Raw genomic sequence first — 17820 nt, 5'->3', positions numbered from 1 at the left:
ACACAGGTTGGTTGAATTTAATAATTTATTTAAAAGTGTTGATGATGACTTGGTGCAATTGCAAAAAAGGAAAGAAAGAAAACTGTTCAGGGATAAAACTGATTATGATGAGGGGAGGGCATACCCTGACCCACCCCTGGCCAACAAGCTAGGTGGGCTGAAAGATGTGAAGAGGTTAATTAATTAATGAAGATGATGATGTGGTAGATTCAGTGGATGACAATGTCCCTTTAGAACCACCGCCTCTTAGGAGATCCCAGTGATTGACGAATCGGGGGGGAGACAAGGTAATGGAGGGTATGGACAAGTGAATTATCAGAATCAATGAAGGAGGGGGAGACAACAACAACAGTATTGGAGGTGATGAATGATACCAATGAAAGGGATGGGATGTATGAATGTACCATTGTGAAGAATCTTGAGCATGATTTCAGCATTTACAATTATAGTAGGACAACTGTGAGTACTGATTGGGCAGAACTGTTCTCAAAAGGGCTCACACCTTTGTGCCAACAACTGGTAGTGACATTGTCAATACTATTTTGGAGTATAAATTATTCACTAGGAAGTTGAATTTGGAACTCTTTTTTTCACAAGAGGGGGCTGGACAATGCATGTTGCAGGGAAATCTAGGCCGATTAAATAGACCAAGTACTTTCATTCCCCCTATGCACCCTACAGTACAAATGTACGAGACCCTTTGTGAAAATTAATTCAGAAAAGTGGTTGCCAAAATCAGTAACAAAAACCTTCTTGACAATAATGGGGCCAATAATTTACTAGGTAAGAAACTACATTGCTCCATAATATTTTGGAGAATGATGAAATCAGGATTACGAAACCGGATAAGGGGGGATGTATTGTTATCATGGATGTGTGTGATTACAATAGTAAAATGACTGACTTATTGTATAGTGACACATACACAGAGGTTTCCAAAAACGAGTTGAATATATCCTCTGGCGTATAGATTTAGACACTGAACAACTTTTACTCAATGAGCAAATTACTGTAGAAACTTCTAGATTCTTGGAAACTAAGTATCCTAGGATTCCTAACATTTTTGGAATCCCTAAAATACTTAAGAGTATCTCTGACCCCCCCTTACGACCAACTGTCGATGCAAAAGCTTCTAAAACCTTCAGTTTGGCTAAATATATTGACAACACTGTTAAGCACACCCTCGATAACAGAGACCTGGTGATCAAGGACTCCTGGGACTTTCTGTCTAAAGTCAAGAACAGTATGTGCCACGAGGACTTGATCTTGGTCGCCATTGACATCTGTGACCTCTTCTCAGTAACACACACCCCATGATGTTGGACTAGAATGGTTCTATGACTATTTATGCTTAAACAGTACATTGAACCATGACACTATCCTTACTATCAGGTCTTGTATGAAAATGGTTATGGACAACAATTTTATCACTTTTGTAGGGCATTTATTCAAGCAGGTGTAGGGGTGGCAATGGGCGCATGTTGCTCACCATAATTTGCTAACATTGTATTAGCACAGTGGGAAGACCTTTACGTAATGAGCTCTGAATTCAAGGACATGTGGGTACTATATGGACGGTACCTGGATGATATGGTCTTATTTTGGCATGGGAGCGAAGATGACCTGAATAGGTTCTTCGTTTACATTACCACCACCACCAACTTTTTGAAATTTACCATGATCAATGACCTTGACACCTTGAATTATCTGGATGTTACTATTAAGAAAGATCACTTTAAGGGTAGGTTTACTTCGCACCTTTATAGAAAAGTACAGTTTTGTATCTACCATAAATGTAGATGTCCGAGAGGTATGCATCTGCAGTCCTAACATATGGGTTGTCCTGCCTCAGGCAGCCCTTCGGTCGGCCGGATTCCAAAGTCTGGGTCTGGCCTCGGCTGATGTCGCACTTCACCCGACGTCATAGCTGCTGTGAATTGGGTATAAAGGCATCAGCCGACGCCATTTTCCTCAGTGTTTCTTGCCCCAGATGCCAGGTGCCCTCTAGGAAGGCTAAATTTGGATAAATGCAAATGATTCCAAACAGTAGAGAGCAAACAAAAATAAACATGTATATACATATATACAAACAAATACACCATAATAGATTCCCCCAGCTAGCTACAAGATGGGCAAATACCCTAGGAGTACCACAGAGGGAAGGAGGGTGGGTAATCCTGACTGCAGATGCATACCTCTCGGACATCTACATTTATGGTAGGTACAAAACTGTACTATGTCCTTCAAGGATGCATCTGCAGTCCTAACATATGGGTAGAGTACCATAGCCAAACTGGGGGAGGAGGCACTAAGATGATTATGGTGTAGTTAAGATCCCTTGCAAAACAGCAGTTGCAAAACCTGCTCGGGATCTGGAGTATAAAGGTAGATTATAATGCTTGGCAAATGTATGCACGGAGCTCCAAGTAGCAGCCTCTAAAATGTCTTTGGTAGCCACTCCTCGTAAGAAAGCTGTAGTAGTGGCTGTAGCTCTTGTGGAGTGAGGTCTGATGTTTTCTGGAGTTGTCTTTCCAGGAAAAGAGTAACAAAATCTAATGCAATTTCCTATCCATTTTGAGATTGTCTGTTTTGAAATTGCTTTTCCTTCCATTCCTGTTGCATATGCTACCAGAAGCTGGTCAGTCTTTCTATTGTTCTTGGTTCTGTCCAGATAGTAGCGCAATTGCCTGTGCACATCCAAGGTATGTAGTAGTCTTTCCCCTCTGTTCTGTGGGTTGGGGAAGAATGTTGGTAGGTGGATTACTTGGTTCAATGATACCCTGGAGACCACCTTTGGCATAAAAGTAGGGTTAGTTCTCAAGGACACTCTATCCTGATGGAAGATAAGGAAGGGCTGTACTGCCATTAATGCCTGTAATTCAGAAACCCTTCTTGCTGAAGTGATTGCAAGCAGGAAAGCAGTTTTCCAAGATAAGAACTGTAATTCTGCTGTTGCTGCTGGCTCGAAAGGGGGAAGTGTCAACTTTTCCAGCACAAAGTTAAGGTCCCATGTAGGCAAAGGTGGCTTCCTTGGAGGCTTTACATTTTTAATTCCTCTCAGAAACTGCCTGAGTAGAGGATGAGAGAAGACTGGAGGATCCATGTTGTATTCTGCTGAAATTGCTGATGCATGAATCTTAATGGAGGAGTAAGACAGGCCATTGTGGAACAGTTCTGCTAAATATTCCAGGATGTTAGCTATGTTTGCTAATGATACATTTTCTCCTTTTGCTGCACTCCAAATGAGGTATCTTTTCCATTTGGCTGAATAAGTCTTCCTTGTGGAGGGCCTGCGAGCCTCCAGGATAATGTCTTTAACCCTCTGGGATAAATCTGGGTTATTTTGTTTTATGTAATATTCCAAGCAGCTAGCTGCAGTGTTTTCAAGTTTGGATGTAGGATCTTGAAGTCGTTCTGTGTTAGCAGTAAAGGAACTAGAGGTAGAGGCCATGCATGTGTCCGAGACATATTCCTCAGTAGCGGGTACCAATGTTGTCTCGGCCAGTCTGGAGCTATCAGGATGATCCTTGGGCGATCTTCTTTGATCTTCAGTAGCACTTTGTGCATCAAAGGAAGAGGTGGGAATGCATATGCTGTCAGGTTTTCCCAACTGAAGGAGAGGGAGTCCACCTTCCAAGCAAGTGGGTGGTATGTCCTTGTGCAGAATTTTCTCAATTGGTGGTTGTGTGGGGATGCGAACAGGTCTATTTCTGGTAGTCCCCATTTCTTTGTAATGGATTTGAAGATGTCTGGATGCAGCATCCATTCGTGGGCATCCGTGGTAGTTCTGCTTAAGGTGTCTGCTAGTATATTTTCTTTTCCTGGCACAAATATGGCCTGGAGCTGAATGTTGAGGTTCAGGGCCACATTCCACAGGTCCATTGCCATCCGGCATAGAGGATATGAGTGTGTGCCTCCTTGTTTGTTGATATACCACATGACTGTAGTGTTGTCCGTCCTTATCAGCAAATGACCCTGTTGAAGAAACGGTCTGAATGTCTGAATTGCCTGTTTCACTGCCAGCATCTCTTTTTGATTTATGTGTAGGTTCAGCTGGTCTTGTGTCCATAGGCCTTGTATACACTTGTCCACCATGTGTGCCCCCCAGCCTAGGTCTGAGGCGTCCGTGGTGATAGTCTGGCTTGGGTGAGGTTTGTGGAAAGGCAGTCCTCTGTTCATCTGACAGGCCTGAGCCCACCACAGGAATTCTTGTTTCAGGCATGGAATTATTGGAATCTGGGCTTCTAGGCTGTGCTTGTGTTGAGACCATATATTCCTTAGGTACCATTGCAACTTCCTCATATGCAGCCTGGCATGTGGAATCAATATTATGCAGGATGCCATGTAACCCAGGGCTTGCAGGACTTTCCTTGCTGCAAGCTGGTTCTGTGTTGTTAATACCATGAAATAGAGTGGTAGTTGCTTTTGCTTTTCTGCTGTGAGAAATGCCATCTGATTTGAAGTGTCCAGTTCTGCACCCAAGAATGTTATCCTTTGGGATGGTACCAGCCTTGACTTTTTCATGTTGACTGTGTATCCCAGGGCTTGCACTAGTTGTATAACCTTTTCCAAATCTTGTGTTAATTTGGTCTTGTTGTCCGCTTGTATTAGGCAGTCGTCCAGGTATGGATAAATCTGAATTCCCTGAAGCCTGCAATGAGCAATTACTGATGCCAGGCATTTCGTGAATACTCTGGGTGCAGTAGATAAGCCAAAGGGCAATGCTGAGAAATGATAATGCTCTGATCCTGCAAGAAATCTGAGGTATCTTCTGCAATCTGGTCGTATAGGGACGTGCAGGTATGCCTCCTTGAGATCTAGAGTCACCAGCCAAGACTCCTTGCCCAGCATGGGAAGAAGTTGCTGTAAGGTCAGCATTTTGAATTTTGGAACAATGAGATATGTGTTCAGAGTGGACAGATCGAGAATAGGCCTCCATTGGTTTTCTTTTCTTGGTACCAGGAAAAGTCTAAAGTAAAATCCTTGTCCTTGTTCCATAGGTGGTACCTTTTCTATAGCTCTCATCCTTAGTAAGTGGTTGATTTGACCTAGAGCGTTTGTTTTTTGGTTTGGTGGAAGGTTTGGCATTCCTCTCTTTTTTGGTAGAGTGTGGAAGTGAAACCTGTAGCCTTTGTCTATTGTCTGTAAGATCCATTTGTCTCCTGTAATGTACTGCCAGTTTACGGAAAATAAGGCTAGCTTTCCGCCTAAGGGTGCTTCCAGTTGTTCCCTGGTAGGCGGTATCACAGCCAAGTCATTGTGTCTGTCCTGTGGAAGTGGTAGTAGCTGGATCTGTGGCAGTACTTCTCTGGTTGTTAGGCTGCCACTGACGTCCCCTGTAGGCACCTCTGGATTGACCTCTGCCTCTTGGGCGCCTATTTCTGCCTCTCTGTGCTCTGGAGGTGTCTGGAAAGGACCAAGTCTTCGAAGGCCAATTTCTACTAAACCTTGGAGGTTGGACCTGTAAGAAATCCTTGACTGTCTGGACAGATTTTGCTTTTTCTTCCACCTTCTTCAGCACTTGCTGTGCAGGGGAGCCAAACAAACTTTGTTTCTCCATGGGAGCATCAAGGAGCTTTGACTTTACATGGTCTGGTAAGGATTGCTCTTTTAACCATGCATGCCTTCTGATCACTGTTCCAGTCATAGCTGATCTAAAGGAAGCCTCCAGTGCATCATAGCCGCATTTTAAGGAATGATTACTGACCTGCTGAGTGTTATGTACCAAATCCTGAAGGGACTTACGGTCTATAGGTTCAGGAGAGGACAGTTTTTTATTTAACTGGTCTAACAAAAATTCCTGGTACTGAATCATGTGGAATTGACAGTTTAAGGCCCTAGCCGAAAGAGTAGCAGAAGTATAAACTTTTTTACCCCATCTCTCTAATGCTCTAGATTCTCTTTCAGAGGGGAGGGTTTTTTTGGCAGAGGCAGCTACTACAGCTTTGGGGCCCTGTGAAATGGTTTCAGGATCTGCAATAGGAGCCTTATACAAGTGAAAGTGTGTGTCCGGGACCCTGTAATATCTGTCGGGTTTAGCAGGGGCCGGAGGAAGAGAGTCAGGAGCAGTACAGGCATCATTAAATGCATCATCCACAACTGTTAGTACTGGAGGAATGGCTAAAGGCCTATGCTATGGTAAATGTAAAAAGGTCCTTAGCCTTTTCCTAGAATCTGAAAAATCCTGGCCCTGCCATTGAAATTGCTCTCTCATAGCATGTAAGGTTTCCCCAAAAGAAAATTCCTCAGGAGGAGAGGCAGAAGGAATGGAGTCTTCTGCATCAGAATCCTCATATGGAGAATAAGGGCCTTCTGGAGGATTTGAGTTTTCTGACTCATCCGAGGAATAGTCAGTAGAAGCTGGATCGGGGGGCTCTGCTCTAGGCCTCTTCTCTGGAGGGGGTTGAGAGGCCCTGTCTGGGTGAGGTTGGGATCCCCTGATCAAAGAAATGAGATCCTCAGCCAGGCTGAGCATTTGGGAACTAGAGGTAGGCCTGTGTGGGGTTTTAGCAGGCAAGAGCATTTGGGAACTAGAGGTAGGCCTGTGTGGGGTTTTAGCAGGCAAGGCCTTAGAAGATTTAACTGCTTTAGCCCTAGAAAAAGCCTTGATAGACATAGATGCAGGAGGCCTAGCAGCTCCACGTGCAGGAGTAGATATGTCTAAAGGAATAGTATCTGATAAATCCTGGGTGCCTGCTACAGCAGGAGAAATTTCAGTAGCAGATTCAGCTATGCTGTGCGAGGCCTCGGCTGTCGGAGGTATGCTTTCGGCCGAAGGAAGAACCGAGGACTCGGTTTCAGCCGAAACCGAGACACTCGTGGTTGGCTTAACCGTGGTTTCTGCCGAAACCGCGGACCGCGAGTGTCGGTCCTTTTCCTTGCGCTTTTTAGCTGCGCTTTTTAGCTAATTGTGAAGTCGGAGTCTCCGACGGCATTTTGTAAGCAAAAGCGGGACCAAAAAACTCCTCCGCAAACTCCGACCGACGTCTAAGTGTCCATCGGTTGAAGGAAGCACAGGCTAGACAAGCTGATACGTCGTGGTCTGGGCCTAAGCAAGGAAGGCAGTAAGAGTGGAAATCCTTATGAGGTATTTGTTTCCCACAAGTTAAACAATTATTTACTTTTTCTGACATCGGCTGAGGCAAGAAAGAGTCCCCAATGGGGTACTTAGCTTTTTAGAAGTCTTCGGTAGTAGAAATCTCTGGATCTGACCGACCGGCACATGCGAACAGCTTCTGCTTCGGGCACCGTGCGGCAAGAAAGACTGAGGAAAATGGCGTCGGCTGATGCCTTTATACCCAATTCACAGCAGCTATGACGTCGGGTGAAGTGCGACATCAGCCGAGGCCAGACCCAGACTTTGGAATCCGGCCGACCGAAGGGCTGCCTGAGGCAGGACAACCCATATGTTAGGACTGCAGATGCATCCTTGAAGGACATCCTACCTATTCTAACTCTGTTGCATTTTGAGAGTTGCCACCCTCTGCATCAGAAAAAATACCTTGTCAAGGGTCAATATGCGAGATTGGCCAAAATGATTTCCGACCAAGACGATTTTATTAAAGAATGTGATGTCCTAATGGGTATGTTGCAGAAAAGAGGTAATCCCTTTAACTTTGTCAATGACATAGCTAAAGAAGTAAAATCAAAAAGAGCTGGGGGTATTTATTCTACACTCTTGGGAGAAGCCTGAAGGTTTGAATAGAACCCCTGGTTTGGTAAACACTGACAGTTTTACTAGGGCATTTGTCCCGCCCTTCACCAGGGATTTTTTTTAACATTAGAAGCATCATTTATGATTTTTGGACCATTTTTTGTTTGGATGAAAAGATAAGGTTGAAAGATTGTGCTACTGGCTGGACAAACACCAGAAGCCTACTTCAATTAAGATCACATTGATTCATTCCCTTCTAGGACTCATTTGGGCCTTTTTTCCACATCAGTTAAGGGCTTCCCCTGCGTGGAACACACTACGCATCGATAATCACCTCCCCTTACCCCAGTTCCCTTTTCACATTATCCTTCTGACCACATCTGCTCCACTTATCAAACTGCTCTTGCATGCCATACATCTTTTACCCTGGTTGAACTGATTTACTACTACTCTCTCTCATGAATTCTAAACCAGCTTTACAGCAACCTCTACAACAAATGCACTCTGCTTTGTCCTGAGTCGATATTTCTTGGACTATGTGCACTATGTTTTTCATTTACTTTTCTATGGTAGATTAAAGTCAGTTGGAAAATATATCCATATGTCCTAGGCAAGTTACTTGTCGGAATAAATGAACAGCCCAGTGTGATTTTCATTCAAAGATAAAGTTGACATCAATACAGCAGACATGTTGAACATTCAGGTACAATAACTCTGTGCATGTATTTTAAAATAGCTGGTAGTGAAACAGGTCTATATTAGTTTGTCGAAAGACATCTCCACTGAACACCTCTCCATCAACATGAAACAGTCAAAATTTACTTCTGCGAATTGCAGAATTTTTCCCTGGGTGAGAAAGTAGTTGTCCAACTTTACAACTTTGCCCTTTCCCCCCACTGTAGTGCGATGCCAGAGTTGGTATATATAACTGGGGGGGGGGGCATGAAGCCTCCCACTTTTGTGCTATGGGTCAATTGTTTCATTGTCCTAAGGAAAATTCCGTGAATCATGGAAGTGAACTGAGACAATTTTCTGTTGACGGGGAGGTGTTCGATGGAGATGTCTTTCGACAAACTTATATAGATGCAGTGAAACAGTTGTACAGAGTCATCATGCGTCAGAGTGTGGCCAGTTAGGCAGATGTAATGTAGAAGGACTGTACACTGCTACAGCAGCAAATGGCCATCTAAGCTACAAGCACAGCTACCACAGATGAATACAAGTCACAGGATTTTCACAGAGAGAATAAGGCAGGGACATTCCAAAATAGTCAGATCTACATTAGCATTAATTTAATTTAGAAGAGCAAGCCATATTTCCAACATCTAAACAAACTGAAATGAAAAAGAAACATAAGGGTCCAGCAAGACAAAGTCAGGAAGAAGTTTGGATGATAACAGAGTTGCAGGAGCAGATCTTAACATGTGTAGGTGTATGCATGTTTTTGCAAGTGTAGTATCTGTCTATAAATACATGTATGGATAACAAAATAATTCTTAACCTCCCTTGATAAAGGTACGATGTAAAATATGCAAATTATACATTAAAGGCACAAATTGCCATTAGTTGTAGACCAGACTTTTTTTTTTTGGGGGGGGGGGGTTCCATCACTCCAACATAATCGGGTATTCTCTGAAACACTCAGATTACGAAAATCTTAGCATCAGTTTCATTAAGGCTGGGCTCCAAATAAGGTCCAAATCTGAATGCAAAAAGAAAGATCCACCAACAATCAGAAAAGAACTTGGCAAAACAGAGCACAATTGGTCACTAAAAAAAGAAATGTAACTTTAAGCTCAAGTGTTTATATAGCTGGTATCATCACTGTAAATGTACAATCTGTGCCTATAAATCCTAGCACTAGAGCTTACATCTCTCCAAGTCTCTGCTGAAAAGGGGCTCTGTCCTATCGGACCTTCACAGTAAAAAAGTAAATAAATACCTAATAAATAAAACTAAAACATACATTTTATACACAATCACATATACACTATGCATGGGTTAAAACAAGCACAGCGCAGTGCGATTTTTATTCATCAAAGGCAAAGTTGGTACCTGTATAGCAGATATGTTCCCACACACATATTTTATATATATATATATATATATATATATATATATATATATATATATATATATATATATATACATACACACACACACACACACACACACACACACACACACACACACACACACACACACACACACACACACACACACACACACACCTTGTATTTCACATATACAAAATATGAGTAATAATACCGAAAATTCCCAATGGAATCCTTCAGTCAAACGAAAAAGCAAATGAGCAAAAAAACACTGCTGGATTCAACACCCGGAGAAATAAAGAGTCTCTTCCGTTAATCCATAAACAGACTTCTTTATTCAAAAATCTATGAATTTAATATATTTAGCAACATGCACAAAATGTGATGCTTTTTATGTTGGGATGACAAAAAGGAAATTTAAACAGAGAATCTATAACCACATCCACGACAAAGAAAAATAATGATTTTAATGTCCTAGCTAGACATATTAATGAATTTAGAGAACATGGTTTTAGATTTAAGGTACTCCATTTGGTGGATTTAAATAAAAGATGGGGTGATAATATAAACATTTTAGCTAATATTGAGTTAACATGGATTTTTAGATTAGGAGCACACATACATCCAGGACTAAATCAAAGCATTTGTATTAAACCTATTCTGGATGGCAGGGTGTACAGATAAAGAGTTATGTTTACTGACTAGATTATTAATTCGTTTACTGGTTTATTTATTCATCTATTTACTTATTTATTTGTTCATTATTTATTAATACATGCAATAGGATATCCATATTTATTTATATTCACTATGCTAATAATTGTTTTATAGATTTTTAAAAATTCTTATAAAAAATTTAAAAAAAAAATTTTGTATACTTTATATTTATACCTCTGATTTTATATGTTGAAAATGGATTAATAAATAAATATATATAACTCATAATTTATATGATTTTTAGACACAATATGAATGTAATTTGATTATACACAATATTGATGTTATGTATGTGCAATTAATAAGCCTGTCCCAGAGGGTTTTAGAACGTATTCATCACCTCTTTTGGTTCAGTGTTTTGTATAAACTTGATATTCCTTTAAAGAAGGTTTTAAACAATTAACTTTTTAATTGATTTGAGTCTTAACTGATTAATTGAATACACTTGACTGACTATATATACTCTTGGCAAACTGCAATTATATGTTAAGATCTGAAGAAGCGCACTCTGGTGCGTGAAAGCGCTTGTCTGTTTTTGAATAAAGAAGTTCGTTTATGGATTAACGGAAGAGACTCTTTATTTCTCCGGGTGTTGAATCCAGCAGTGTTTTTTTGCTCATATACAAAATATACATACAACACACACAAATCTATATCAAAACCTCTATGGGTCAAATGACTTGAAGGTCTGTAAGCTCAAATCACATTTTTGAGGAGGTTGTCATACAAAATGAAGATTTAAAGGTGTGACTATGTTAGGCTGAATCTTTCAACAGTTATACATACCTAAACTTTAAGAACGTCTATATGTTTTACTAAGAAATTCACAATTAAAACTGTCGAGCTGTTATTGTTCTAAAGCTTTGTTTTATGTACTACTGATAAAGTACTGTAAGTTAAATTAAGGAACCTGAAACCTGGTGCCGTAATGGTGAAAGAAAACAAACTGTTAACAAAAACAAATATTAGTGCTAAATAATATGAAGTTATGTAGTGTGCACTTAAAAAATCACCAGCTCACCAGAATAAGTGTATCCATTACGTCTTTGCAGACCTGCAGACTGACAGAACTGGTCACTTCCATGAACAAATCAGTTGTAGTTTTACTGACCTAGAGAGAAAATGCAAACAAAGATGCATCCTCAGTAGCTGAAACACCTGCAGTTTTACTCCAAGTATCTTTGTTGTTTCATATTACCAGTGGCAAATATTTTCTACTACAGAATACTAGACTTCATACCAAGAAAGTAGTTAACGCTACATGTTTTTAGCTATTAACCACAACAAATTACTGTTGTACAGTATTGAATTTAACATTTAAAAAAACATTGTACAGTATTGAATTTAACATTTAAAAAAACAATCAGCATGTCTTGGCTATACCATCATGAATAAACTGCACTTCAATACCAATTTTTCCTTGTGCATCACTTATGGCTCCTGAATTTCTACAATCCAAAGAGAGAAATCTGTGGTATCCCTTGAAGTCTCAGAAAAACCCAGTATGCAACCTAAACAGAGTCCAAAACAAGCCAAGAAGAAACTTTGCAGTGTAGATGGTGCGATGTTCACATGCCGAGTTGTATCATGCACTTACTTCACCTAATAAAAATCAAACTGCAAAATATAACTTAAAATACATGCTACAAAATAATCAAATAGAAATTCTACCTGCAGTAGGAGAATGCAGAGGCCATCCATACATAAGGAGCTGGAGATAATGGTATTGTAGGATGAAACACCATGGGATTAATGCAAACCAGTTACCTAAAGATGACCTTTTAGTCCAACACTAATCAGACTTACAGGTCTCAAATAGAATATAACCTGTTGATAAATGGAGGGCAAAGCACACTTTCATAAGTAACATTACTATAACATTTGTTTGAATGATCACAGATGCAGTTATCCTTACCTACCTGGGTTATCCAACACAGGATATAACAGCCAGCCAGCATCCAGAGCTTAAAGTTGATGTCTTTTTCTTTTTGCATTAAAAACTGAGAGTTTTGCATCGTTTTATAAATCAAATGATTAGTTGGTTAGTTTTTGCCAAACAGTTAATTTAGCAATTTGGCAATTATGTAACTAACAACTGCTTACCCATGCTAACCCAGCATAATTACAATGAGACACCCAAAGTGATGTAGCACCTCTTGCCTGCCCATAAATATTAATGCTATAAATACAGCTGCATAATTTTAGTTTTCCACATTTGGAAACAAACTTTAAATGCAGATATTTTTTAAATGTATCAAAACAAACGTTTATTTTAACATAGAAAAGTGGTTGCATGCATAAAGATACATGCAAACACATTTTCTGTGTGAAAAGGAAAGTCTGTTTTGCACATTTAAACTTGATCTTTAAGGATACCTTCCATACCTCCAAACTGCTGACAGTTTTAGTGAAGCTGAAGACAAATCAACAATTTGGGTGCAAGCCTTTCAAAACTTTTTTTTCCTCAATTTTTTTTTTTTTTCAAATACATTTGAATGAATTACATAGTATTTAAACAGATCTTAAATAACTATGCACACTATTTACATTAGCCTGACACTAACAGATCTTAATATATACAGTTACTTTATAGGTATGTCCAATCCATTATCAGAGTGTCTGATCAATTATTGTGTAGTGTCAATCAATAAGACTTTTCCCCAATGGTTATTGATAAATGGCTTTGGAGAAATTCTTAGTTCTTTAATTTTAATTTCCAATAATGCTGTGGCTTCAGTAGGCTGTAGAAGTCTTCCAAAGTTGGTATTGTGTTTGTATTCAATCTTCTTGTTATACACTAACTTGAAATTGCAAGTACAGTCCATACTAAATACATGTTTGACCTATTCAAATGAGGACCTTCATTCACATTTAATAAATACAAGAGCTTTATTTAAATAAAATGATTCATTAAATGAAGCTTGTAAAAAATTATTAATACCATTCCAAAACGGTTCAATTTTAACAAAGAAAATGTGGTTCCAATCTGCATTGTGTACTTACATCTCCAACATATTTCTTTTATGGAAGAACTAATTTTACTGATTCTATTTTGACCACCATATTGTCTCTGTGTATGGAAAGCTTTCTACATGGCCCACCTCATTAGTAAGGGTATCTCATCCAGGGACAAAGAGGTCATAACATCTCTATTCTTCCCCTGTAAGACCCATTACTGCGTACAATGCCCCTTTCTGCATATACCTCACAAAGCACATGCAGCAGCTGGAGAAACCACAGGTTCCTCACCAGGAGAATCCAGGGCCTCAAACATCTACCCTACACAGATAGGCTAAAAGTCCTGGCTCTCTACTTAGTCTCATATACACATTCATCAGAGGTGACCTCTGGCATACAAAGCAATTTCAGACCCTATCTTGATGGGACTGCTGCACATCTGCAAGTCAAATTCCACTCAAGTAACCTGCAAGCATGACATCAACCTGGTCTATGACATCAATAGGACTTGGTGGGACAGATTTGTGTCCCAGAGACTCCCCCTTCTGTGGAATAGAGTCTCCCTCCACTTCAAGCAGAGTACTTCATTAACCCTTTTTAAGCGCAACCTGAATAACCAGATGGGGAACAGAAAATACATCACTGGGATTCCACCTGTGTCCCTGCTGGACAGGGTGATCAGGTGCTGACTTGTAGGAACATGGGCTAAATTCTTGGCTAGGCTTGTAAGGGTCTCGGGGCCAATAGCCTAGTAACTTCCTATGCTCCTATCTGGGGTTAAGAATGTTCTGTGCAAGCATTTCCAATTAAAAACGTTCCAGTATTGTGTAAAGGAGTATAGTTTATCAATAAGATAATTGTTTCAATATCTTCAGTTAACGGTATGGTGTCCTTTTGTTATATATTTCCAGTATGAGGTTTTGGGTGTTATTTTTTAGTTTATCAATATTTTGTAAAATTTTGAAATACTGTTGCCCATGTCAAAGTCATTATATATTATTTCATATATGTATTTCGTAAATGTAGGTATTTCTTTAAATGAATTGTTATTTATTCTACTTAAATCTTGTGAATATGACAGAATACTCTGTAAAGTTAGCTAGTCCTGTTGTGGAATTTTGTATGTTGTTTTTATTACTTGCCCATCTAAAACTTTTAGTTCTTTGATACGTTGGATCCAACAAATCCTTTCTGTTCCCAGGAATTAATAATTTCTCTATATATTTTATGTGGAAAGTTCTTTGTGACTATAAATGGTGTTAAAAGATCAAACCAGATTTTTAAATCTATATTTGCATTAATACTTTTCCTAAACGAGTCACTGTAATAATTAATCATACGCGTTTTAGTGGGTTTAGCTATGTTATATTGCATACTAATACATATGTGCCATGGCAAATTTTACATTTTTTTGTAAATCAGATTCATTTATCGATATTACAGTTAGTAATTCTTTCCAATTTGCCAATTTGGACTTATCCAATCTGAGACTGTTTTAGATACTGATGCTTTTATATATGTTTCTATATCAGGAAAGTTTAATCCTCCCTGTTTCCATGGTCTGACATGATGTATTAAAGCTATTCTGTTTCTTTTGGGAAACCATAAAAATTTTGCCAAGGCTATATATAGGATCTTGGGCAGTAAAACCATTTTATTAACTGCAGTCTATCTTCAAATGTTATTATTTTATTCCATTTGCACAGAGATTTTAATTGTATTGACATTATTGCAGTTTTTTAGACTAATTCATTATCCTTGCATAACTCAATTCCTAGATATTTTAAGGTAGATTCTTGTTTCCCTATGATGTGACCCCCCCCCCCTTAGTCTGAAGTTCTTTTTTTTATTTAAAAATAAAAATGTTGATTTTGATTTATTGAAATGGAGTCCTGAAGTCATGTGAAATATATCTAATTCTTCTAATGTCTCTTTTGTATTAGATAATGTGAGCAATATGTCGTCAGCAAATAGCATTACTTTAGAATTGTATTGTTCATAAACATCTATTCCTTTGATTTTTATACTGTTATGAGCTGAATCTGCCAAGATTTCAATAGCCAGAGCAAACAGAATCGGTGACATGGGACATCCTTGTTTAGTGCCTTTTGTTATATACATAGATTTGGAGGTAAAAGGACCTAACTTGACATATGCCAAATTATTTGTATATATATTCTTTAGGAGATGAACAAAGGATGCAGGAAATTCAAACAGCATTAGGATTTTTAATAAATAGTCCTAATTTAGGGAATCAAAGGCTTTCTTCTATATCTAAGCCAATTATGAGTGTTTATTTTCTTTATTAACAATCTATAAGAAGTTATGTACTCACCATAACGTTCCATCTGAGTAGGTGGCTTCATTTGTCTGCAACCTGTGGGTCTTGGATCAGATATCGGATCCGAGCCGGCAACTATTTATACAGCTATGGATCCGAGCTCCTAGCCCCTCCCCTCACCCATAATCCCCTGCCAACCCCAAATGACCTCAGATCAAGTTTGCCCTACTACATATACCTGAAAAGGTATCCCAACAGGAAAAGGCAGGGTAATACAACAAAACTAACTCTTCTGAAGGCCAGGGGGAAGAGGGGGGGGGTGGTTGCAGACAAATGAAGCCACCTACTCAGATGGAACGTTATGGTGAGTACATAACTTCTTAATCTGGAGTAGGGGACTTCATTTGTCAGCAACCTGTGGGACAGAGTCCCCAGCTACCTGAATCTTGGGCGGCCATCATGGAAGGATGTTCTGGAGCACTGCGGAGCCAAAGGATGCTCTCCCTCTGGAAATGATGTTCAGTTTGTAGTGGTTGATAAAGGTATGAGATGAGGCCCAAGTGGCTGCCGAGCAAATATCCAAGGGGACTCTAGATCTAAATGCAGCAGAAGTAGATATGGAGCGAGTGGAATGTGCACGGACTCCTTGAGGTGCGGGCCTCCCAGAAGCTTCATAAGCTAGAAGAATACATTGGGAAATCCAGCGTGATAAGGTGACGTTCGAAACGGCTTTACCCAAACTGAATATGGGGAAAGTACAGTTTTGTACCTACCATAAATGTAGATGTCCGATAGGTATGCATCTGCAGTCATAACATATGGGTTGTCCTGCCTCAGGCAGCCCTTTGGTCGGCCGGATTCCAAAGTCTGGGTCTGGCCTCGGCTGATGTCGCACTTTCCCCGACGTCAAAGCGTCTGGGGTATAAAAGCATCAGCCAACGCCATTTTCCTCAGTTTTTCTTGCCCCAGATGCCAGGTGCCCTCTAGGAAGGCTAAATTTGGATAAATGCTGAAAAGTTCCAAACATTTGCAAATTATATACATGAATAAACAAACAAATACACCATAATAGATTCCCCCAGCTAGCTAAAAGATGGGTCAGCACCCTAGGAATACCACAGAGGGGAAGGAGGGAGGGTAATCCTGACTGCAGATGCATACCTATCAGACATCTACATTTATGGTAGGTACAAAACTGTACTATGTCCTTCAAGGATGCATCTGCAGTCATAACATATGGGTAGAATACCATAGCCAATCTGGGGGAGGAGGTACTAAGAAAAGGATGGTGTAGTTAAGATCCCCTGCAAAACTGCAGTTGCAAACCCTGCTCTGGATCTAGAGTATAAAGGTAGATTGTAATGCTTGGCAAATGTATGCACGGAGCTCCAAGTAGCAGCTTCTAAAATGTCCTTGGTAGCCACCCCCCGTAGGAAGGCTGTAGTGGTGGCCGTGGCCCTTGTGGAGTGAGGCCTGATATTTTCAGGAACTCTCTTTCCATGAAAGGAGTAGCAAAAGCGAATGCAATTTCCTATCCATTTTGAAATTGTCTGTTTGGAAATTGCTCTTCCTTGCACCTCAGTTGCATATGCTACAAAAAGTTGGTCAGTTTTTCTGCTTGTTTTTGTTCTGTCCAAGTAGTAGCGTAGTTGTCTGTGTATATCCAGGGTGTGCAAAAGTTTTTCCCCTTTATTCTGTGGATTAGGGAAGAACGTAGGCAAGTGTATAGCTTGGTTCAATGATACCCTAGATACCACTTTTGGCATAAAAGTAGGATTGGTTCTTAGTGACACTCTGTCCTGGTGGAAAATAAGAAAAGGCTGCACTGCCATTAATGCTTGTAACTCAGATACTCTTCTTGCTGAAGTGATTGGCAGAAGGAATGCAGTTTTCCAAGATAGAAACTGTAGATCCGCTGATGCTGCTGGTTCAAAAGGAGGTAGTGTCAGTTTTTCCAGCACAAAGTTGAGATCCCAGGCAGGTAGAGGGGTCTTATTGGAGGTTTAACATTTTGATCCCTCTCAGAAATTGTCTGAGGAGAGGGTGTGAGAAGATAGGTGGATCCACATTGTATTCTGCTGAAATTGCTGAAGCATGAATCTTAATGGAAGAATAGGACAGGCCATTGTGGAACAATTCTGCTAAATATTCTAGGA

At 39.9% G+C, this 17820-nt stretch overlaps 1 protein-coding gene across 1 annotated transcript in view; it reads right to left on the bottom strand.

The window, feature by feature from the left end:
* The window catches only part of LRRC47 (leucine rich repeat containing 47), a 493361-nt gene that overhangs the window by 180125 nt on the left and 295416 nt on the right, over positions 1–17820 (bottom strand). Inside the window, exon 6 of the mRNA XM_044063572.1 lies at positions 11447–11536. Coding sequence (XP_043919507.1) covers positions 11447–11536 — 90 coding nt within the window. The remainder of the gene's footprint in view (positions 1–11446; positions 11537–17820) is intronic.

This window comes from Protopterus annectens, chromosome 2.part1, assembly GCF_019279795.1.
Source record: "Protopterus annectens isolate FY-2018-M chromosome 2.part1, PAN1.0, whole genome shotgun sequence".
Lineage (NCBI taxonomy): Eukaryota > Metazoa > Chordata > Ceratodontiformes > Protopteridae > Protopterus > Protopterus annectens.
Note: the sequence above shows the minus strand (reverse complement) of the source record. Positions and strands in the feature narration are given on the sequence as shown.